At 50.6% G+C, this 22095-nt stretch overlaps 9 protein-coding genes across 9 annotated transcripts, besides 1 other annotated feature; 4 read left to right on the top strand and 5 right to left on the bottom strand.

The window, feature by feature from the left end:
• Positions 1–22095: part of a sequence feature (contig 1.23 1215..67024(1)) that runs on past both edges of the window.
• On the bottom strand, positions 43–1789 carry pex13 (peroxin PEX13). Its single transcript, XM_654023.2, has 3 exons — positions 1607–1789; positions 1042–1545; positions 43–992 (listed from the first exon to the last, which is right to left on the bottom strand). The coding sequence occupies exons 1-3, from the start codon at positions 1656–1658 to the stop codon at positions 238–240; spliced, it is 1311 nt and encodes a 436-aa protein (XP_659115.1). The 5' UTR covers positions 1659–1789; the 3' UTR covers positions 43–237.
• On the bottom strand, positions 1964–4240 carry ANIA_01510 (ER oxidoreductin). Its single transcript, XM_050612784.1, has 3 exons — positions 3884–4240; positions 2254–3827; positions 1964–2198 (listed from the first exon to the last, which is right to left on the bottom strand). The coding sequence occupies exons 1-3, from the start codon at positions 3989–3991 to the stop codon at positions 2066–2068; spliced, it is 1815 nt and encodes a 604-aa protein (XP_050468662.1). The 5' UTR covers positions 3992–4240; the 3' UTR covers positions 1964–2065.
• Positions 5403–6689, bottom strand: ANIA_01509 (uncharacterized protein). Its single transcript, XM_654021.2, has 3 exons — positions 6558–6689; positions 5846–6502; positions 5403–5792 (listed from the first exon to the last, which is right to left on the bottom strand). The coding sequence occupies exons 2-3, from the start codon at positions 6425–6427 to the stop codon at positions 5676–5678; spliced, it is 699 nt and encodes a 232-aa protein (XP_659113.1). The 5' UTR covers positions 6428–6502; positions 6558–6689; the 3' UTR covers positions 5403–5675.
• On the top strand, positions 9012–10209 carry ANIA_01508 (HVSL domain-containing protein; the record flags this gene model as incomplete). Its single annotated transcript, XM_654020.2, has 4 exons — positions 9012–9264; positions 9315–9427; positions 9475–9563; positions 9594–10209. The coding sequence occupies 4 exons, from the start codon at positions 9012–9014 to the stop codon at positions 9991–9993; spliced, it is 855 nt and encodes a 284-aa protein (XP_659112.1). The 3' UTR covers positions 9994–10209.
• ANIA_01507 (DUF3807 domain-containing protein) lies at positions 10448–11137 on the top strand (the record flags this gene model as incomplete). Its single annotated transcript, XM_654019.1, has 2 exons — positions 10448–10480; positions 10529–11137. The coding sequence occupies 2 exons, from the start codon at positions 10448–10450 to the stop codon at positions 11135–11137; spliced, it is 642 nt and encodes a 213-aa protein (XP_659111.1).
• Positions 11272–13059, bottom strand: ANIA_01506 (putative MFS transporter; the record flags this gene model as incomplete). Its single annotated transcript, XM_050612783.1, has 5 exons — positions 11272–11719; positions 11783–11866; positions 11927–12142; positions 12216–12830; positions 12894–13059. 5 exons carry the CDS (start codon positions 13057–13059, stop codon positions 11547–11549), a joined length of 1254 nt encoding a protein of 417 aa, XP_050468661.1. The 3' UTR covers positions 11272–11546.
• ANIA_01505 (neutral amino acid permease) lies at positions 14317–16042 on the top strand (the record flags this gene model as incomplete). Its single annotated transcript, XM_654017.1, has 6 exons — positions 14317–14525; positions 14595–14681; positions 14763–15094; positions 15148–15291; positions 15347–15561; positions 15617–16042. 6 exons carry the CDS (start codon positions 14317–14319, stop codon positions 16040–16042), a joined length of 1413 nt encoding a protein of 470 aa, XP_659109.1.
• On the bottom strand, positions 16385–19256 carry ANIA_01504 (acetyltransferase SAS4-like domain-containing protein; the record flags this gene model as incomplete). Its single annotated transcript, XM_050612782.1, has 3 exons — positions 16385–17495; positions 17556–18448; positions 18610–19256. The coding sequence occupies 3 exons, from the start codon at positions 19254–19256 to the stop codon at positions 16525–16527; spliced, it is 2511 nt and encodes an 836-aa protein (XP_050468660.1). The 3' UTR covers positions 16385–16524.
• ANIA_01503 (dihydrodipicolinate synthase family protein) lies at positions 20980–21909 on the top strand (the record flags this gene model as incomplete). Its single annotated transcript, XM_654015.1, has 1 exon — positions 20980–21909. One exon carries the CDS (start codon positions 20980–20982, stop codon positions 21907–21909), a length of 930 nt encoding a protein of 309 aa, XP_659107.1.

Genomic DNA, 22095 nt, shown 5'->3' with positions numbered 1-22095 from the left:
ACGAATACCTATGATTTTGAACCGCGGACGAGCATGCTCCTGGAATAGATGTCTAGCATTGGATATCATATGTGCTACTGGCACCATAAAAAATAAGAAATAAAAAGGAATTCTGTGCATGCCGCTGAAATAAGAACAAACAAAAAGAGAGAACTGCATTAGAAGCGTGGTACCATGCCCTTCATATACCACGATCAACCCATAGAGAAAATATGGCTGAAAGAGGAGAAATCGAATTCATGAATAGAACGCGCTCTTTTGGAAACTCTCCGCAGAAATATCACCCATTTTCCCCTTAAGCTCTGGCTTCTGACCCGCGGCAACCTCATTGCCGACCTGCGTCTGGCTCTGCATCGTGTTACTGCGACTGCCCGCTTCACTGCCGGAGGTAAGGGCCTGCTGCTGTGGCTTGCGTTGGATAGTCTCGAGATACGGACCCGGAAGGTATCCTACGCGGCCGTCTCGCGCGCGGCAACGCCACCATTCCGACGCATTGCCCATCGGATCGGATTTGCTGAGCACAGCGACAATGTCGCCCTTCTTCACGGCCAGATCAATGCCGTTGGTTTCCTGTGATTCGGGTGTATAATCGTAGAGAACGCGGCAGAAGTCGAGCTTGGACGGGTCCAAAACGCCCTGCTGCTCACCGTTGGCGGTCATCATGATTTTCTGACGTTGTGCTTCTTGGGAACGTGCAAGAGATTTTATAAGTTTGCCCATTAAGTACGGAAGTCCAAAGAGGGCAACAAGGAACATCAGGAATGGCTTCCGTGAAGGCCGTGGAGGCGCTGGAGAGCCATCTGGGAGTGTGGCCCGGCCGCCCATAAATGCAGCGAATGCAGCTGGTGTAAGGGCCGTAGCGTCTGCTGGCGGTGGACGACCAGTTATTTTCGCGATCAACGTCTTGAACCACCGGATTAATGTGAAGATGCCCAAGGCAGAGCCAAGCGTGTTACGCAGGTTTCCGAACTGCTCAGCGACGGATACCATGGCTGCAAAAATAAGCATACAAATCACGTCACAGATTATGAATGTACTCACCAAAAAACGAACTATGCGTCGCCATATAAGTGCTCTCAAGCATCTGCGCGAAGCCACCGAAAGCCCCGACAATACTCTCGATCATCTGAAACGTTGCCTGAGTACTCTGGTTGAATGAGTTCGTCAAACTGTTCGGGTCATTTGGGTCGCCAGGCATGCCACCGCCGTACATGCCTCCGTACCCTCCCATACCGCTGTACATCCCACCATAGCCGCCATAACCGCCGTACATTGAGCCCATTCCACCGAATCGCGAATACGGGGATGAGTAGCTTCCATAGCCGCCATAGCCGCCATATGGCGACGCACCAAATCGTGAGGCGCCATATGGGGAGTAGTTTGAGGCGTTTTGGTTCGCAACAGTACTAAGTGTGCTAGGTCGGGAGGGTAGAGAAGGGGGTGCCGTTGCGCTTGTTGTGGAGGTCCCTGCGGTCGGGGCCGCCGATGTCGTGGACGTTGAGGACATGGCCGTGGATGTGGTCGCTGGTGATGATAACGCAGTGCCTAAAGGACAGGTGGTAAGAATGCTGTTTCTTCTTCAGTTATGGCTTATGTTGTTTCTTACCTGCAGTGGCGCCGGCTCTCTCCCAGGGTTTGGGTGGCGATACGGACGCCATGGGAAACGCGAGGAAAACTCAGTGCTGCATGAAGCGGTGTCCCAGCAACGACGAGGTTTGTCTGAGAGCTCTATTAGAGGCCTTCGAGATCAAAATTAGATCAAAAGCCGGCTCTGGGGATGAGGGCGTGGAGTCAGAGGAAGAGTGACAAAAGAGACTCAAGTGGTGGAGAAATCGATGGAGGTTGAGGCCGAGAGACATGTGGGAGGAAATGCCGAGGCCCCGAGGACCTCCACACCCGACGGGTATCGCCACTCGGCGAATTCTACAATTTGTACAATAAATATTGGTTATTGAAAAATGGATATACTCAGAAGTAAACATCCGACCCATATATACAATACTATGCAGCTATGCAACGGCAACACCAACCGAACGCCAGTTCAAATGATCGCTACCTAATTAGACTATAGTTCATCGCGCACAACAATTGGAGGAGGCGGTCGCTGCGGCAGCTGGATTCTCCAAGCTCGCGGCGGCACGGGAAGACCCAGCCAGTAACTCCAGAGGCGGTTGGCTTCGAGGACCCCGATCTCCCAGCTATAATACGTTAGAGAAACCAATCTATATCTTCAGATTGAGAGCAACAACTTACAAGGTCCAGGGTATATTAACCCAGCTTTTCAGGACGAAGATGAGAGTATCCCATACGACCGAGAACTCGGCCTTGAAATCGTCAATAATGGTGTCACCCTCGCGCTTCACCCGTTGCCGCTCCCAGGGACGCTGCTGGCTGATATACTGATAGTCCTCGGCGGTATCGTCTTCGTAGTAGAACGTTGACCCGCCGTTTTTGACAAGACGGCGGACTTTCTTGCCACCTGCACGACTCTGGCCTGCTGTTGATCCGGCCGGGATTGCGAAAACCTGACCATCGGTGACTTCCATTGCACGATGGAAACTTCGCACTGCCGCGATACTGTGGGATATACGGCCTAGCGTGTTGATCAAGGCTACTAGTTCTGTTCGGCGCAGAGGAGGATTCTCGCCGTTCTTGGTCTCGTCGTACTCAAAAAGAACCTTGAGAGCAGTGCCGTAGCCATTGACCTGGAGCTTTCCCCAGAGACGGCACTTGTCACAGCCTACGCAGTCCATCAGTCGGCTGACGTTCCGAAAGCGGTTCCGGAAGTCTTCCTTGAGGTCGATGGCGCCCGGATCTTGAAACATGACGTTCTCATCAAAGATTTGTGGACGTTCAGCAAGAGTAGAGGTCAAGAGAGAGATTTTCTCTTTGGTGTCTTGGTCTTGCGCCGGGTCACCCAGGCAATATGTGTAGCCTTCCAGGTGCTTCCGCAGCTTGGACACCGCGCGAGCCACCAGCGCGTAATTGAAATAAAGATTTGAAATGCGCTCAGGGTGATTGTGAAGCCGCTCCTTGAAACACTGAAGGTTGGGATGCCACTGTCCGGTGGTCTGGTTAAGGTAGTCCCAGCACAGATGAGTCGAGATAGACGCATGCATCCCACTAATGAGCCGATGGAAGACCCGCTTCTCTACACACTCATTATCCAACGGCAACAGATCTGGCCGCTTCGACTCTTTCTGGAGAACATTTTGGAAATCTTGTATAGCCTGGAGTCCGCCCAGCGGAGTGAAGGACGATTGCTCAAGCTCGGGTACCGGCTTGAGAAAACAGTTTTCGCGGTAGATGGCGTCCCAGACCTGGTTCGCACCGGCTCCTGCGTACCCTGTGAATCGCTCAGGATTGTCTACCAAGCTCACGTAGTCACCTTTCCCACTGCTCCCTTCATCTTCGGGGACACAGTAGTCCCGCTCATCACACTCGTCGTCGTACTCTACCACGCAACTCTCCCCAACATCCTCTCCTAGCATTCCTTGCAGGGGTTTATCCCGTGGCCTCTCGTGTTGTTGCTGACGGCCCGGATGGCCCGCTTTCGGCCCTTCCAGTTTACTCAGCTCTTCCGCGCGCCACGTTAATGGGATATCTTCTTCCGAGTCTATAGTATTCACAGCGCATGCAATGTTCCCGCACATTCCTTCAGATTCGGACCAAAACGGACACACTTTATTAAAGAGGTTGAGGCGATAATATGAAAAGAAATCGGTTTCTTGCGTAATGGACTGGAGGAGTGAGTAGATTTGGTCGTTAAGAGCATCAATGGTGTGGTAGGAAACGCAGGCGTCGGAGACAACAGCATTGTGGTCAATCTAGAAAATGGAACCCATTAGAACATGTCATGTGGTATCTGAGACACAGAACTTACTGCGCATGTGTCATAGCCATGCATCGATTTTTCTCCATGCTTATCGGCATTGGCCTGGCTCATGAAGCCAAACACGGCCAGGTAGAAAAATTTCGCTGCGGAGCGCATTCTCGCGGTAGCGTCAGGCGTATAGAAGTTATCGCAGTGTCAAGTGAGTGAAGAGCAAATATAGATGAATCACTGATGCCAATCAACGAAAGTGAGAAGCTGGCAGAGCTTCACATGAAAAGAGTGGCTAATCAGAACGTGGCCATAAACGTCCAAGACACTAGGAAGTCAAGCCAGAAAGCAAGTAGTAATGGAGATCGCGACAATGTGAGAAACGAGAAATAGGACAGCGGCGAAGCTATGAAGGAGTGAGTGGCAGCTGGAAGTGGACAAGCTGTCCTTGGTGGCGGATTGTATGGTGAGACTCTAAACGATCATCCGATCCGTTTCTTATTGATAACAGCCCGTTTCTTGGCGTCTATCGATAGCGATCAGGTCACTTCGGCCTTCACTGTCTTCAACAATAACGAAGACCCTAGGACCTATTGAGGCCAAGATCAATACATCCAATGATTGCTACTCGTGAGTATAGTATCATCAGGATGCCCAGATCCCTTCTTAAAAAGTTGAATATTAGCACGACCCTCTCAAGTGGGAGTCACCCCTTGTGAATGGACATTCCCTAACTTTCTACTCATTTACCCCATTTCCAAAGCTAAGTACTTGTCCTCTAACCCATTATGCGTTCATGTTTTTCTTTTTCTTCTCTTTCTATTTCTCTTAAATCTCTTTCTTGGGCATTGCGCCTCACCGGGATTGAGCACGACGCCAGGCTTTAAGTTGAGGAGTCTTGCCATATTTCCCAAACAAACCTGAAACATCGCCAGACCCTTTCAGATTCATAGGGTTCATGGAGGATATTATATGTACATGGAGACGGTGCTATGGCGCTATCCCCGGCCAGCACCTGAATGGGCGTTGTCCTAGCTTGCTCTGGAGCATCGAGGGGAGTTATTGGCCTCGGGCTGCCTTCTGGCATATGTCGACACGCGGCCATTCTTTTAACGGCCACGAGCAGACATTTGAGTTCTCCTGAGCAAACACAAATCTGACTCATCAGCGCCCTGGAGTCTGATTCTTGCGAGCTGTGATCAAGGACTAAGCTCTAACGTATTTCGCATGGCGATGCTATGCGCAGTCACGCTGGGTTCCTTGAATAAGCAGTCCAGGTTATGTATACACATTCCTGCCCAGACATGAGATTAGTAACGGCCCAGGCTCCCTTGTTTGAGATTCACGGTGTCACTATTATTAGGTAAAGTGTATCCCTCGCTTCACGCTCCTTGATGGCCTCCTATTACATGTTCACAACAGTGCTATATCTCCCGCGGTTGACTACGGCTATAATTTCGAAACCCCCCTTCGTAATCCGTTGGATGGAGTGCTACTCAATTACCGTGGCCCCATCCTGCCGACCAGTCTTTCTCATCACACATATCATGACTTGATATACTGGGGGTGGGCGAGCGTGAGATTTTAGGTGCCCAATCAGAGCCCGAACATAAGAGTACAAATTGAATGGGCTGATTTTGCTGACAGCAAAGCTTCCCACGGGTCAACCGAACAGGAAGTATACTCCAGAACCATAAAGCGCCTCGATCTAGAAAAAATCAAGACGGGACACATGGTCCAAGCCAACCCCGCTAACTCCATACAAACGATTACCGGGTATATGGAACCATCAAACAAGAAAAATAATGAGAATGGACGACAGACAACACCTCGAGGTGCTCTTAAACGCCGTCTACGCCGTGTTCCTGTGCTTCCTCGGGGTCCGTCGGAAGACGTTGCGAAGTGGAGCAAAGGGTTTTACCGGCGTGTTCGTAAAAGGATCATTCCTGAAGTCCTCGTCTGTGAATCTCTATGGAATGTTAGTGCTGCGGTCAACGAAGGAGAGCTGAGGTGAACACAAACCTGGCGGGGGAACAAGCAACAGTCAGCCATTAAATTCGGACCTTCTTCATAATCGTACGTCTGGCCCTCTGGGTCGGTATAGCCAGGAGGATAGAAGGCCACCCCATCGAGAGGCCGGCGCCGGCCGATGGCGTCGGCGATCATGTGGCGCGGAGTTGCCTTAAGGGCCTCTTCGTTAGACTCCCTGAGAGCATCCAGTGGCGAGTGGATACTGATTCTGTTGCGCTCTGGGTAGACGGCGTCGTACGGTCCTTCGTGATGGTAAGAGAACTGGGCCGCTGTGTCCATGCGATCGATCACGTCTGGTTTGACGAGCTGAGACCGCCGGGCATTCAGTCCAGAGCGCCGAGAACGTCTTCCGCGGTTGTGCTGGGAAGCGTCAAAGAGTATATCGGCATAGGCGTAGTCTGCAGGTAGGACTGAAGTGGTGCGGCTACGTCGTCTGGTCGACCGCGTTGGCGACGGCGACGGCGAAAGAAAGCGTTGGTATGGGCTTCCGCTGCCCAGCGATGCGGAACTAATGCTCTTCGGGCTCTGGGAGCCGGGCATGGGGTAGGCGTGGTCCATTTGATATTGCTGCATTCTTTGGAATCTAAGAAGGGAGAGTTGAAAAATATATTCGGAACCTGTGCTTGGGCACAGAAGTGCTAGTTTCTGCTGCAAGGTGTCAGCGGGATGTAATAGTTGGAAGAACTATCGGGGCCTTACGTACTTGTCGAGCGTTTAGTTGGTGGGGCTTGCAGCTATCGATGTGAGGAGGTATAGAGGAGGTATATAAACTTGATATGTCAGTTGTTTTGGCAGCGGGTTCAACCAGTCGTTGCAAGAGAGCGCGAACGGCTTCGATAGAATTAAATGGTTAGTCTGGGCTCGCGGCAAAACGAGGAAAACCATATTTATGAATGTTCGGCTCTGAATATCTGACTTTTCCACGGTCATTGCCTCCGGGCTGTGTAAGTGACGTGAGAGAGACCAGGCTGACGCATGATGGCTCCGCTAGGATCCGCACCACCATCTCTTATCAAACGCGGCGAGCACGAACAATACCTAACCTGGTCTAGCTCGTTCCCACTTTCAGTGTAGCCTGCGGAATCTGCGGGAGTACTAGGCTTCTTCAGGTGGGACAGGGTCCAGAACGATGATGAAACGATGGAGAACGATCTTTTCCATCCATTTCGAGCGGCAGTATAATCCGATCTAGAGTCTAGATTTAACGAATACACGACTTTCGACTGGTATTCGCTTTCTCTAACCAGAGTTTTCTGGCCCCAATGAAACTTTTTCTCAGGTCTAATTGTCATCAGCTGACTGGGCACCTGATTCTAGGCGGCCACGCAGCTGATGGAATGGAGAAGGTACGTACATCTTAGCCGAGGCGCGTCATGGAAATGATCCTCCTCGCAGATTTGAACTTTACATCAGCTATTATCAAAATCAAGTTCTTTACCATCATTTTTCTTTCTCAGCAATAAGAATTTTATTTCTGATTTCATAGTAAAACTGCGCTGCGATTTAAGGTTATCCTTAGTAGATGTCGCTAGACAGCGGGGCCGGCTCGGTCAGATCGGTCTAGCCTCGCCCTATCAGCCTTACGCGGTTCCGGCCATTAGACACAACCAGGAACTATGACGCCGACACTTTTTGACCCCTGATCGAACTCGGACAGAGATCTCTCAACGGGTACCTCATTACCCACATCTACTCAGTAACTCTACACCAGCTCCCCACCGTCAGGTTAATGTTATACGCCATTGGCTCGAATTCGTACTAACCAGACGCATATGGCACCCAATACCACGTCTCCAACAAGCCACCAGCCAATGAAAGAATAGGTAAAAAGAAGAGTTCTGGATGACTTACTAGTAGAAGATTCACTTGGTGGTTTTCAGCGAGATCTTGACGTTGAGCGGTTCCTTTCTTCCTGGTTCTCGTTTGGCAGGTTAGCTTGGTTCCCTTATATTGGGACAGCTTAATGTGTGATGATTCATCTAGGTCGGTGGTGCATGTGACGTAGCTAGAATGAGTCTCCTCTGCAGAGGTCTAAGTTTTCGGGTTTCGTCCCGCTATTTACCGTCCAATTAAGAGGGAAGGGGCATCATAGTCGACTCAGGTGGCAGCTCGTGCAGCTGCTATTTGTTTGCGGACCATGACTGGACGAGTATGGCAACCAAGAGCGAGAAAGCAGTCGTGAGTTTACTGTGGAGAGGCCGAGATCTGTGGACATATTAAACCTTGTGGTCAAGTTACCTATTCGCGGGACACTTAAGCCTGCTTTCAAATCTACACTCCAGTATATGACCAGGGTCTACATTGAGATCCCGTTCTGCCTTTCGAAACAATAAAACCATGTTGATATTGTTCTATATGATATAAGTAATCGCGTGTACCCGAGAAATCATATTCCTGACTTGTTCATGAAGGAATTTGGTCAAGAAAAGAAATTTTAGGAGCTAAATAAGTAATTCGATGGACAGTGGACGGGTGGTGATTGGCAAGGTCAGGGCTTCGAACGTGATTTATTATTGGCTGTGGAACGAGTAAGAAAGTTCATGGCTCAGGATCTGAGCACCATATACGATAATCATTGGGCTTATGGCTAGGCCAGGTGACAGGAATAAGCCATTTCCTTTTTCCAATCCATCAGGTCATGGGTTGTGAAGGCAGATTATCTCAATACCGGCGCTTTCAAAACGGCGGATGGTTAATCTGCAGTTGCACTTTTTTTTTGACGGAGTCAGACAGGGGCAGCCTGTCTGCCAAACATGGAAAGCTTAGCAGTACATTCCCTATGCCGGAAGCATCTGCAATTGCACTCAGCCCTTGGGCAGAGCACATAAGGAACATTCCCTCCCCAGGGAGACAACCGATCCCCGCAATTTTCGGTTTGGCAGCTTTTCATGGACACGCTTTCTGTCCTTTAGAAACTTACGGGCCTTCGCTGTTAACAGCAAAACTGGCATTTCACTCTTAATCTTAATATGACATTTGGGGTTTTATTAACGGAAGATGGTGAGGAAAGTTGCTATTGTACACATGTTGACACCCCTGGCTGACTAACGCAAGTCTCTTATCACGTGATTAGGACTATATTTGACGATTTGAACATCTGAGTCTCCAGGCCTTCGCGAGCAAACTGGCGGGATGCTCTGTTTAGACAGTATGCGCCATGGCCTTGGTGCAATACTCTGACTCAGAATCTGACTCGGAGAAAGAAGCCCCTCCCAGAAAAATCAATAAACCAAGTCAAAACCTGAGTCATAACCCAGCCTCAACGCTACCGCCGTTGCCTGCATCATTCCACGATCTTTACGCTTCTAGCGTCAAAGTCAGTGTCAGAGATGACCCAAGCCTTCACGGTGGGCGGAAGAGGGTAATTCCTCATGTTGAGGGAAACTGGCCCACTCATATATATCTCGAGTGTGCGTCTCATATCTAACTGTTTGATTTGTCTACTTGCTAAGAAGCGTAGGGTATCCATCGAAGAAGGAGCTTGAGATTCTGGGCAACATAATCCGCCAAGCAGAACATATGTTTCGCGCTGAACAAGCGAAACTCAATAGCTTCTTGTATAGTGATCTAGGCGTACGGCTTCCCCTTCATATTAGCCTCTCAAGGCCTGTGGTTCTTAGAACGGAGGAGAGGCAGCCGTTTATGGACACATTTGGAGCGGCACTAAGTGGCTCTGGCATCTCACCGTTTGTGCCATTTGTCCCTCAGTGTAAGTGTTTATGCTAACTATTCACATCAGATTTGAGGTCCAGATCGACAGTTTAGACTGGGTCTCCAACTTTGAGAGAACACGGTGGTTTTATGTGCTCCGAGTAAAACGGCCAGAGGGAGACGGTCTGAACCGCCTTTTGCATATCTCTAACCGCTCGCTTGGTCTTTTTAATCAACCGCCACTATACGCACCTTTATTTAACTCGAAATCTGGAACCCAACCAAGTATTCGAGTCAGCAAGCCTACATCAACGGGCGATTACACCGAGTGCTTCCATATCTCTATTGCGTGGAGCCTAGAAGAGCCATCTGCTGAAGAGAAGAAAAGCATGGAAAGCATAGATATTCAGCGGCTTAAAGCTCTCAAGATCAAGTTTGATTGTTTGAAGGCGAAGATCGGCAACAATGTCTCGAGCATACCACTTTGATTCGGCAGTGGAGGGGCATATAGATCGATTGGATATACCGTTGCAGCCTATAAAGAGCATTGTACACCTTGAGCCCTAAAAGGTGCGAGTAAATCATGGTGGTAATCACAACAGAAAATGGACAGACGTGCCTGATCTCTAGTCGGCAGTGCAGGAGGCATATATATCGGGAATCACTTCTGCTCTTTGCGACTTCAAATCATCCACTATGCCGGAACATATATATTCTAGTAAACTATAATTCTGAACAGTACTATTCATTGATACACTTGTCTCTGGCTCCTTTGTACTTGCCTTTCTAAATGTCGTCCTTCATGGACTGGTACGAGACTTATGTAAAATACCGTAATAATACAAACCGCAGTCGCGCTTCTTGAGCCTCATCTCCCTTTACCAAACTACAGCGTGTCACGAAGCCTTATTTTGTCAGCGGCGTGTAATGCCTATAGAAAACATGGCTCATGTTCATATCCCAACCGTAACTTTAGTGAGTATCCTTCCACAATCTCCCTTTTCTTGACTGACCAAACACCAGGAAGACCTCCAAGCCTTTCAAGCCAAGCACTTTCCTGCCACCGTCAAACCGCAACCTCTGCAATCTACCTCGTACCCGACCCACGATGCCTACAACGAAGACTTCTACGCCAACGCTGATGAAGAAGATGTTGATGACGAAGATGACGATCTCGGCTACTACCCCGACGGCGTGAAACGCACACTCACAGATGAACAGATTCGCATTTTCAGACATAGTGAGATCCATGCACTTTTGAGAGAGAAGCAGATAAAGCAGGAAAACGAGGAGTATGAGAAGGGCCTTGGGGGTAAAACTGAAGCACAGCCTGAGGCCGGAGCTCAGGTGCATACTAGCCTCGATGAGAGAGATGGAGCAATTTCTGCTCCGCCGAAGGATGTTGCCAAGGCAGTCGCCGGCAGGAAACGCTGTGCTGATAAGGTTGGATGTGATGCAGGCGCAGACGAACCGGTTTTGAAGAGAAAGCCCACATCGGACTCGGGGGCCCCAAGCGAAGTGCAACTGGATTACAACGAGGAGAGTGCTGCTGCTCCAACAACTGCAAGTCAGTCCAGGGCTACGCGAGCAACTCCGTTTATGGGCCGGAGAATCATTTCGTACGATGATTGATCCGCATCCGAATTGCAAATAGTTCAAGCTATCAGCGCCTGTTTACGAGCTCTTCCAACTTTTGAATCCTGCGGTGAGTTGTCATTCCATTTTACTTTGTTCTGTTCTCCGTTACATGATGAAATCATTGTATCAGTCATCCTTAGTCGTAACGCCATACCATGAAATACATGTGTAAGGCTTTGACGACTCTAATCTTCTCTCTGAAATAGCTGTTTCTATCCAAAATACCTCAAATGCTTTGCATGCTATATGCTAACTATGTCATTGAAAAAGGTCTCACCCTTTATCTATTCTCAGCAAGATGTTCAAGTGCGGAAGGTCCAGACTCGTATGCAAGTAAGTGTATGTGGCAGCCAGTGCGAAGTCGAAATTTGCTAATGTCCCAGAAGTCGCTTTCTTATCATTATCAAGTCAACCGGATGCGCTTTGGCTTCGGAACCACAGCCCAGAAGAATGCTATGCCAATTAGTAAACCTATCATTATTGGCTGCAGCACTTCAACACCCGCTCGAGAGGCTATGGCTCCTGTCAAGAACGGGAATGCAGCACAGCCAACCGAACCAAAGCTTGCGGCAAACCCTATCGCGCGGGTCAGACTGGATAGTTTGAAGATACTTGGGATGGTGGATGTTTGTCACGTACCTATCGCCCCGAGATGGAGCTCCTGTGGAACCACCTGCGTGAGAACGTAGAGTCCCACTGGGTAGAACGGGCCGATGAAGAATCCTTATATACAGGTCAGATATCTCGTTACGCATTGGTGTTCGACCACCCGCGCTCGCTTACCTAACAAACAAACCGAAATGGCATTAATCAGAATGTTTGGGATGAGCCAGAACATGAGCTGGAATGCGAGCGCCAGCGCGATGTATATGAAGACCATGCGTCGCTCGCCAAACCGATGTGTCACGTCTGCCAGCGCAACACGGCCGAAGGTGAAGCCGCACCAGAAGACGGACGCAACGTAGCCAACCTTTTCAGGGTCACCATGACGCACCCCGACTAAAAATTGCACCAGCCATCCTGTATCAACTGTCAGCCGCATCCTTGGCTCCCTTTAAACTAGGTAGCTCACCGCCGAGGGTTATCTCAGCCCCGGAATATAGGAAGAAAAACATGGTGAGAAACCAAAGCGACCGATGGGCCAATGTCTCCCGCAGCTCCCGTCCCGCAGCCTCCTTGGCTCCCTCACTGTTCGGCTTGAACAAACCATGCCGGAACGCCCAAGCTGCAAACGCAGCATTTGTCGCACCAAGGCCAAGGGAGATCAGATAGTAAATCTGCCATCTTGATAGATGTGCTGCAATTGAATTCGCAACCAGAGGGGCCAGTATCGTGCCCATCCCATACATTGCATGAAGAATTCCCAACCAACGATGCGAGTTGCGGACCGTAACAGTAAAGCTATTCGCCTGGGCATTGGCGAGCCCGCATCCGAATCCAGTGAAGAGAAACGCCACTAGGAAGAACGGGAACGAGGGGGCCCAGAACATCAATGTAAACCCGGTGCATTGTATGGCAATGCCAAGAAGCAGCGTCCCTCCCGTTCCTAGATGCGAACAGATGTGGATATTCGCGAATGAGGCGCTGAAACTGCCGGCGAAGCTGACGAGGTAGATGTATGAGATTTCGAGCAGACCGACATGGAACCACGGCTGAATGTAAGGGATTAAAGGACCAAGGGCGGCGTCTATATCGTCATCGATCAGCTAAGTACAAGAGTAATATAAATCATAAATCAAGAACGAGATACCGTTGAAACCCCCGCACAAGATTGAAAAGTTCGTGCTCGCTATCTTGCCATACACTTCACGGGCATCATTGTATGTCCCTTCAACCGGTGAATTGGGCTCGTTCTCGTCGGGCGTAGTCGTTCCTTCCGAATGCGGGGACAGGTCATCGTGCTCCGCTAGAGTCATGGCCAGCTGCTTCGAACAATCAGAAACCGAAAGTTGAGATCTCCCTTCACGTCAGTGACGAAACGACAGCTCTTATCATTTCTAGCTGCAGTGTTTTGCTCTGCGGTAGTTTTGCACTACTGCATTGTTTCATGTCGAGCTCAAATTAGAAATCTTAAGAGGGGTAAGCAGCCAAGGGCCTCGACAACAATAAGCCGATGATCTGCCGTGTGGGAGATAACAGACAGTATGTGGTATTGGCAGATGCTCAGGCCCATGCTTGCGTAGATGCATGGTCTTGTTACAGTGGCACGGTTAACTGTCAGCAGTGTCACATTGGACCACGGCGTGCAGGGCGTGGGATGCGTCTCCAACGACTGCATCCTTCATCCTTGAACCCCGCATCTCGCAGTTTCTGTCCTTGACAGAAACGGACTCCTCCGCTCGCTCCGACTTCCTTTTTGGAATTGACTCAAGTGGACTCGATAACGCGGCCAGTATAGCTTAATTATTTATGCTCCCAGGCTATGACTAGTCATGACTAATAATAATGTTCATAAATTCTACACAGTACTCGAGTACGTGTTCTGTTTCACAGCTCCATACCGAATAGTGGAGACCTTTGCGAAGGATTCCAGAAGGCAGCCGGAGTTAGGCGCCTGATTCCGGCCACTTCCAGCGCGGCCTCTAGGCCTTGGAGCTCTCTTAAGGCTGCACGCCACAATCTAAATTCCGAGCTTGTTCGTCTTCGACCAATGCGGTCTACTTCTGCGAACGTCATGTTGCCGATCGCAGATTGATAGCTCCTCTATTCCAGAAACAAGATATCAACTTCCGACGATATCTGAGATGAATCTGATCTTTTCTGAGATCCAGTCTTGAAATTAATAATGAACGGCTGATGACTTGCCAGGAGTCCCCGGCATCGGAGGCTTTGAAGAAAATTTCCCCAGCTTCTCATAGTTTCTCTTACGTCGCGGCTCTCGATTCGCGGTGGTGGCCCACCAGAACCACTCGATCTGGTCCGCAGATGCCCCGGTGGCGGACCGACCTTTCATCTGCCACTGCTCAGAGCAGTATCAACGCCGTCGAGCTTCATCGGTAGTCTCCGATCTGGGCCTTTTCTTCTTCGATCGGCATCAGTCATCCTTTTCTCTCCATCTTCATATATCCGGCCGGTGGACGACAACGATCGTTCCTTCTCCTATATTCGTCCTTCCTCGATTGACACTCCTTTACGCCTGCCGATCCTTTCCCATCAAACGCTGTTGTCCCAACATGGCTCAAAACGCTGAGTCGTCGGTCCCATATGGACACGAAGAATCAGGCCCAGAGAAGAACGTGACTACCGACGAGGATTCTTTCACCAGAGATGACGTGAAGAAGACGGAGAACTCGCCCCCTCCATACACGCAATCGCCGTTCACATCAGATGCCTTTGGCGATGAGGAGTTTGCCGAAGTCAAATACAAGACTTTGAAGTGGTGGTACGTGATAACGTCTTTAACATTTTCTAATTGACCAGATAGAGGATCGATTTTGACTTTACTTCATAGGCAATGCGGTCTGCTTATGGTGGCCGAAACAGTGTCCCTTGGTGTTCTGTCGCTGCCTGCCGCTGTTGCAGGTTTGGGTTTTGTCCCGTATGTCTCAGATTAGTCCCAAAACTCCTATTGGATTACAAAATGATCACAAGAACCGTTCGCTGATTAGACTGTTTACAGAGCCATCATTATTCTCGTTGCGCTGGGTCTTTTTGCGACATATACGGGTTACGTCATTGGACAGTTCAAGAATCGGTTTCCGCACGTTACGAACATGGCAGACGCCGGTGAGGTCGTGGCAGGGAAATGGGGTCGCGAGTTCATGGGCGTTGCGCAGATGCTGTTCTTCGTCTTCGTCATGGCGAGCCATTTGCTGACGTTCACTGTCGCTATGAATACCCTCACTGAGCACGGCACGTGCTCAATTGTCTTTGGCGTTGTGGGCATGATCGTCTCGTTCATCCTGTGCTTGCCTCGCACTCTGGAGAAGATGTCCTGGCTCTCGCTAGTCTGTATGTGCATCGCCTCCTTCAATCTTATCTCCTTACTGACCTTGTCGGGACAGCGTTCATCAGTATCTTCTCGGCCGTCATGATCTGCATGGTTGGCGTCGGTATCAGCAAGCCAGGGGTAAACAATACTGCAGCTGTCGTCGACACGGACCTCTACCACGGCTTCACTGCCGTGACTAACATTGTCTTTGCTTTTTGTACGATCTCAACATCCTCCATTCAAGAAAAGGAAGAAAGCTAATGATCCTAAAGGTGGACACGCTGCTTTTTTCGGTCTCGCTGCTGAACTCAAAGATCCCCGCGACTTCCCCAAGGGCCTCTGCCTCCTTCAAGGAATTGACATCTCTCTCTACCTCATCGCGGCCGTCGTGATCTACCGCTACGGTGGCGCAGACGTTACCTCGCCCGCTCTGGGATCCGCAAGTCCAATCGTCAGCAAAGTTGCCTATGGCATTGCCCTCCCTACCGTATGACCCTCGGCATCCCACATGTCCCGATTACATCAAGACTAACAACTTTCAGATCCTCATTGCAGGTGTCATTTACGGCCATGTTGCCGCCAAATACATCTATATCCGCATCTTCCGCGGCACAGACCGCATGCACAAGCGCGACGCCGTCGCCATCGGCTCGTGGGTTGTCATTGCTCTTTGCCTCTGGATTCTAGCCTGGATCATTGCCGAGGCTATCCCCGTCTTCTCCAACCTGCTCAGTCTGATCACAGCCCTTTTTGCAAGCTGGTTCACTTATGGCCTTTCCGGAATCTTCTGGCTTTTCATGAACAAAGGTCTCTGGTTCAAGAACTGGAAGAAGATTTCGCTCACAATGGTCAATCTGCTGGCCATCGGAGTTGCTTGTGTGCTCTGTGGTATGGGCCTCTGGGTGTCTGGCAAGGCGTTGCATGATAACCCAAGCTCAGCCAGCTTTTCTTGCGCGAATAATGCTTAGCCGATCCTGTTGGTATATTCCAAATTTAGGGTATGGCGGTTTGTTTGGGAGGTCTGTATAATATGCATACTCGGTACATATTTGGGATTGTTCAGCTTCACATAGACTCGGCGTTCGGCTTCGTCTCTTCCACATTTTCTTCTCTTGCATCGGTGGTGACTTTTTGAGACTTCTTTTTCTCTTCTTTATGGTCTGGTCAAAGTCTGTTGTTCAAGATTTACTGCCTTCGCCGTGACATTGTGTATATACCTTTTTTTCTTCTCTACTGCATTGCTTCGCATAGCCTTTTATCATTTGCCTTCTCAACGAAAAGCTTGATGCTTTGTATTATTGACTTGAATGACCTCATAATTGATATAAGAGTAAGCTGGTATCAGTAATTGGATACAGAATTGTCAATGTTGGACTAAAATGAGAACCACCACTAAACATAAGAGCGCCAGCTTAGGTTCAAGCTTGAATGTAGTTATAAGATCTCGGAGTTATCCGGAACTCGCCTTATCCCTCTTCATTCTCCTCCTCTTCCTCTGACAGTCCTTGATTGCCTCAGGCGTCAAAATATCCCCAGGAAGCTCAAAGTCCCTCTCTCCAAGCTCCGGAATCAGATGTCCGAATGCAAGCCTCGTTCGCCCCTTGCGGTTTCCCGACATAGCCTGTGCGCGGAGATGCGGTTTCGCGAAGAACGAGGTGAATGGTTTGGGCAGACCAGGAAGAGGTGGTGGAGCAGATTGCGCAAGTTCTTGCTGCTCTAATTTCGACTTTGGTTGTTTCCCGGCTGTTGCAGAGCGGGCTTCCTGAAGGAGTTGACGGGCTGCTAGGGCGTCAACGTCATCGGATGTTGGTTCAGCGGTGGCTTCCTCGTCGTCGTCCTTTCTGTCGTTATCTTTTGCATTGCCGTAGGATGGTTCGGCGGCGTCGGAGTGGAACGACGCAGACTTGTAATCTTTATCAAGCTTACGGCGCTTTTCTTCTTCCTTCCAGATCTTGAACTTTTGGAGTAAGGTCGAGATTTCTGCGATGAAGTAGTCGCGTTTCGGCTCGTAAAGTTTCTTGTCTTGCTCTGAAAGACTGCGGCCTGTGATGCCCATCACACGCAGCCAGTCGTGACCTTGGAGCTCGTCGAGGAGTCGGTCTAGTTGTTGTTGATCATGCCGTGCGCGGTCACGCTCGATGTTTCGGAGTTGCTTCTCTTGCCGTTCGTGTCGTCTATGAGCTTTGAAGTAGAATTCGTCGTTTAGGGGGTCGTCTTCCTCAGCCTCTCCAGCTTCAATATCAGGCCTTGACTCATTTTTGAGCTGGGTATCAGGCAAGGTTATAACGTCGCACTTGTATAGATTGACCAGGGGGTTTCCGAAGGGCGCGTCCGCATCAGAACTCGAAGGGGCGGAGGATAAATCGAGAGGTTCGGCAAGATCATCTATTAGCTTTATAACTGTATTCTCTGACAGCAATTCTACATTTGCCATTAGTTCTAGTCATTCCAGCGCACCGAATGAGGCGACGATGTACGCACCTGTTTTTGGAGGCTCCAAACTCATTATCTGATCATAATTTGGAAAATAGAGCGCCAATTCGCTCTTCGCCCTTGAACCCCCATCATGGGAGCGAAGGCTCCGCCGCTTCTCTGGCACAGCGCGATCGGCCGTTTCGGAAGGTACTGTCAACGATTGGGGAGCTGATTCGTCTGAAGGTGGCGGGACGGTCGAGCCCCGAGCCGGACGGGTATTCTTTGACTTTGAACTATCCTTTACAGCTTGTTCAGACGCGGGTTTTAGGTACTGCGTGAGACGACGCTGGCGATACGCCGCGGAGGTGGGCGTGGGCGTACTAGTAGTGATTGTAGATGGTTTCAGAGCCGGAGCAGGCGAGATTGTATCAAGGGGATCCGGGGACTCGCGGCCACCATTCAGATATAGTGCCGCTGAACTCGAATTAGGAGTGTGGTGTTGACGGAGGTTTCGGGCGTGAGGCGTGCTGCTACCGGATGGCGGAGAGGAAGTGGTGTGAGCGGAATGCGCGAGGAGCGGTCGCGGTCGGCGGAGCTTTGTGGAGGAGGTGGAGGGCGAGCTGTCGATTGTGGTATCGAGGAGATCTGGAGAGCTCTTTCGACGACGCGAGGGGAAAAGGTTCAGACGGGGTCGCTTGGGGGGAGGCGGTTGAACGCCCGCGGAATCATCGTTCGTGGCGTTGGGGTCTCTGCGCAGGGCGCGGAGAGATGACCTCGATCGCGCGGGCATGATGGCTGTGGAGGTCATTGGATCTGTAGGTAATGGGGGAAAGCGACTGGGGATTTCTTCGACGCGCTCTGGGCGCATCAAAGCCCGATGCCGGTGTGAGATGACGCGTGGAAGGGGGAATTGGATACGAGAGGAATGGCAAGAATGACCGGATCTGGTCAACTCGAAGCTGTCGCGGTTTCAGTCAGCAGTCGACACAATTCAAACGACTATATTTCACATTCTTCATGATAATATATCATCCAAAATTCTCTTGTTGGTCTCAGCAATTACATATATATACACTACCACGCTGAGCCTCAAAAGATCTACTTCAGATCCTTCAAATACCTTATTCCCGACTCCAGCATCCACCAAGCAGTCAATTCGTGCACCCAATTCGCGAACCCATTCTCTAGAGGGAGCTTATTCTTTGTATCCTTGTCCCTCCACATGAGCGTTTCGTTGTGAAAGACCATGTCCTCCCCTTTAACTTCAACACTCACCACCAACCGGCCCTGAACCCCAAACAGGAATTCAAACTCTACCTTCTCGGGCGCACGTAGCCTAACCCTATACGCATTACAGACCAGATCCCCCTCGTCAAAGTCGAGAGCCACTATGTGCGCGCGGTCGAAGCTCCGGATGGTTTCCGGGTCTGATGCTGCGAGTTTGAGAAGGCGGGCTTGTGGCGAAGATGCGAAAGAGGACATATTTCGGCGGAGAAGCGCGATGAGGAGTTGGCTTGGTTCGAGGTCTGGTAGGGAGTGGCGTGGCGCTGAGATGGAGGCGTAGTCATAAAGGGTATAGTACTCTGAGCTGAAGATATCGGACGAGATGGAGGAGACATTGCGCGGTGTTGAAGGAGAGAGCTGGCCGCGTTCTGAAGAATGTCTGACCTGTGATGCGAGATAGCGTTTCTGGTGTGAAAGGTATAGGGAGACGGCTAGTGAGAGGCCACTGATGGCCGTTGCCGTGATGACGAGGGCTTTTCTCATTGTAGACGCCTTGAGTTGCTAGGACTGATAAGCACGTGTGAATGAAGGTCAAGAAGGCTACAAAGATGATATTGCTTCGTGCTTAGAATTTTGTCCTGCTCTGAAAGTCACGGGCCGAATACGAACTTGGCGTTCGTTTTCTTGGATAGCATTACCCTCACCAAAATCAGGACACAGTGAGAGAATTCTATGCTCCTTTATAGCAGGCTATGTACCTTTGAGCCGCGGGGTACTATGTTCGAGCGCGCTGGTAGCTAGTCTTGAGGATACCCAGCTATGCCAGTCACGTCAACGTCAAACTTATTGGCCGCAGGAGCACCTACAGCTCCTCTGCTGGTCTTTATAAAGCTTCTACTCCTTCTGCCGCCTCGAGAAGACGGGATCTGAAGCTAGCGGGCACACGTCCGCAGAGAGAGGGCCCCAACAGGGACGGCCATCATGAACTCGGACACACATATTGGGCACAGTTACCTGAGCTCAGACAGCCGCGGACTCTGTCTTACCAATAAATGCCGCCACCGCATCAAGAACTGCACATGCCAGATCTATATTAAAGTATAGTTCACCGTACCGATGCAGAACCCTAGAGTCTCGTCCAGCCAATTTTCGTGAAAGAGAAACCGCGCAGACTGGAACCGAGCACAGGAGTCAAACCGCCAAGCAGTTCTACATTGTGTTCCTTGACAGAAGTCGCAAATGGGTGCGGAGGTGGCGATGGGTTTGGTCCAGAGTATTCAGTGAAGCTTCTCATGAGGGCTGGACCAGACCCCGTTCGGAGACGCGACCGATAGATGTGGAGTAGTGAAGGACGTGACGTTCCGGGGTATGATTGACAATCCGACTAAGCTCAGTGGTGCCGACGCCGAATAGGCTGTAGCTTATATGCATTACAGCGCTGCATGGGAGGTGCTGAGCCTGAAGAACCCTGTCAAAGTCAGAGAACCCTGTCAAAGTCAATATCTCATTAGTTCCATTGTATTTCATTGACTCTTGCATGAGGGCAGACCATAGCATAGTGGGGAGATATTCGTACTTGTCCCACCAGTTGTGCCGGAGTTTGTCCGGCTCGTTCTCCAGACAGACTTCAGCTTCCACACAAGATAGACGCGGCCAGACAACGATCCATATCCGATTATGCTTGATGGGATGGCGAATTGGTGATCAGGCAATGGTCTTGTTCAAGCGTCTCCGGCAAACCGTTCCGGTTGCCTCTTGGCGTCTCGACTCTCGTGGTCGAAGAGAACAACTTGGCGTGTTCTTCATTGGAGATGGGGTGTTGCAGGATAAGAAAACGTGGGGGCAACGGTGCGGTAGTATTCCGAGCGGCAGTCACGTTTCCCTTCTGGTTTCTGACGAAGTATGAAGCAGCAGTGGTTAGGATGGAGAAGACCCTCATTGTGTGGGGTTGCGTGGGGGTGAGATAGAGCAGTTGGATACTATGGATTACCAGCGAGCTGCGGACCTGCAACCAGGTAGCTTCCAGCCTGCCGTATCCGGTCTTCTGCTCGCCCCTCTCCAAACTCACATTCCAAGCAGACTCCATGACTTCCTCCACTTTTAAACCCTCCTCCTCCCCGGGGATTTCCCTCCAGCTGTCCATTTTCTAATCCGTCGCATCCTCGCATTTCTCGGTTCTCCTCAGAGCTTATATCACCGCAGTAAGTCGTTACCAAACACGCCTCGTTCACTAGCAAACAGCATTGTCTAAGAGCGTCACTAGGTCATGGCCAATCGTCCGCTCGTCCCGGGCGTCTACGTCCCTACCGTTGCGTTCTTCGCTGAGAACGAAGATGTCGATGTTGCCACTGTGGAGAAACATGCCGCCTACCTCGCAAAGTCCGGGGTTGCCGGCATTGTTGTGCAAGGAAGTAACGGCGAGGCCGTTCACCTTGACCGTGAAGAGCGCAATCTCATTACCTCTGCGACTCGGCATGCTCTCGACTCTGTCGGCGCCACCTCCATGCCCGTAATCGTGGGCACCGGTGCCCCCTCCACTCGCGAAACCATCAACCTCTGCAAAGACGCCGCGGCCGCCGGCGGTGACTATGTCCTCGTCCTCCCGCCGAGCTATTACAAGAGTCTTGTGTCATCCGCTGCCTTACTCGACCACTTCCGCGCCGTCGCAGACGCTTCTCCGATCCCCGTCCTCATCTACAATTTCCCCGGCGCGTCTGCGGGGCTCGACCTCTCTTCCGACGACATCCTCGCGCTTTCTTCTCACCCTAATATCATCGGCACAAAGCTCACCTGCGGCAATACGGGCAAGCTGACCCGTATCGTTGCGCAGGCTGGACCCTCGTTCCTCACCTTCGGGGGCTCGTGCGATTTCACTCTTCAGACTCTTATCGGGGGCGGCGCAGGGGTTATTGCCGGTACTGCCAATATCATCCCTCGTGCCTGTGTCCGGATCATGGAACTCTACCGTGCCGGCCGTGTCGAAGAGGCGCAAAAAGTGCAGGCTATAGTGGCCCGTGCGGACTGGCTCGCAATTAAGGGCGGGTTTGTGGCTGTTAAGAGTGCACTGCAATCCTATCGCGGATATGGACAGCAGCCGCGGCGGCCGTGCGTTGCGCCTTCATCGGAGGAAGCAGCGGCATTGAAGGAAGCTTTCAGCGAGAGTATCGAGCTGGAGAGGCAGCTGGAATCGCAATAAAACCTTATACAATGTACATGAAATAGTTAACGGCCGCAAAGATACCAAACCGTTCTGAACCATGCATTGCACTTTTACAATTGTTGACTAACTGCCGCCAATGCGTAGGTGAGTAATAGCAAGTCACGAGGCTTGCCCCGGTCATCAACAAGGTCTTAGTATACGTAAATACAAGTGGTGAGGGCA

Source organism: Aspergillus nidulans, chromosome VII (genome assembly GCF_000011425.1).
Source record: "Aspergillus nidulans FGSC A4 chromosome VII".
Classification (NCBI taxonomy): Eukaryota; Fungi; Ascomycota; class Eurotiomycetes; order Eurotiales; family Aspergillaceae; genus Aspergillus; species Aspergillus nidulans.
This window is presented reverse-complemented; position numbering and strand designations above follow the sequence as displayed.

Excerpts from the sequence above, each read along its gene's own strand:
- ANIA_01510 (XM_050612784.1), bottom strand. The coding sequence starts at position 3,991 with ATGCGCTCCGCAGCGAAATTTTTCTACCTGGCCGTGTTTGGCTTCATG. Across the intron at positions 3,828-3,883 it reads ATGGCTATGACACATGCGCA|ATTGACCACAATGCTGTTGT; the intron begins GTAAGTTCTGTG and ends TCCATTTTCTAG. Across the intron at positions 2,199-2,253 it reads GTTAATATACCCTGGACCTT|CTGGGAGATCGGGGTCCTCG; the intron begins GTAAGTTGTTGC and ends AACGTATTATAG.
- ANIA_01509 (XM_654021.2), bottom strand. The coding sequence starts at position 6,427 with ATGCAGCAATATCAAATGGACCACGCCTACCCCATGCCCGGCTCCCAG. Across the intron at positions 5,793-5,845 it reads GTTGCTTGTTCCCCCGCCAG|AGATTCACAGACGAGGACTT; the intron begins GTTTGTGTTCAC and ends AACATTCCATAG.
- pex13 (XM_654023.2), bottom strand. The coding sequence starts at position 1,658 with ATGGCGTCCGTATCGCCACCCAAACCCTGGGAGAGAGCCGGCGCCACT. Across the intron at positions 1,546-1,606 it reads GAGAGCCGGCGCCACTGCAG|GCACTGCGTTATCATCACCA; the intron begins GTAAGAAACAAC and ends CCTGTCCTTTAG. Across the intron at positions 993-1,041 it reads GACGCATAGTTCGTTTTTTG|CCATGGTATCCGTCGCTGAG; the intron begins GTGAGTACATTC and ends TTATTTTTGCAG.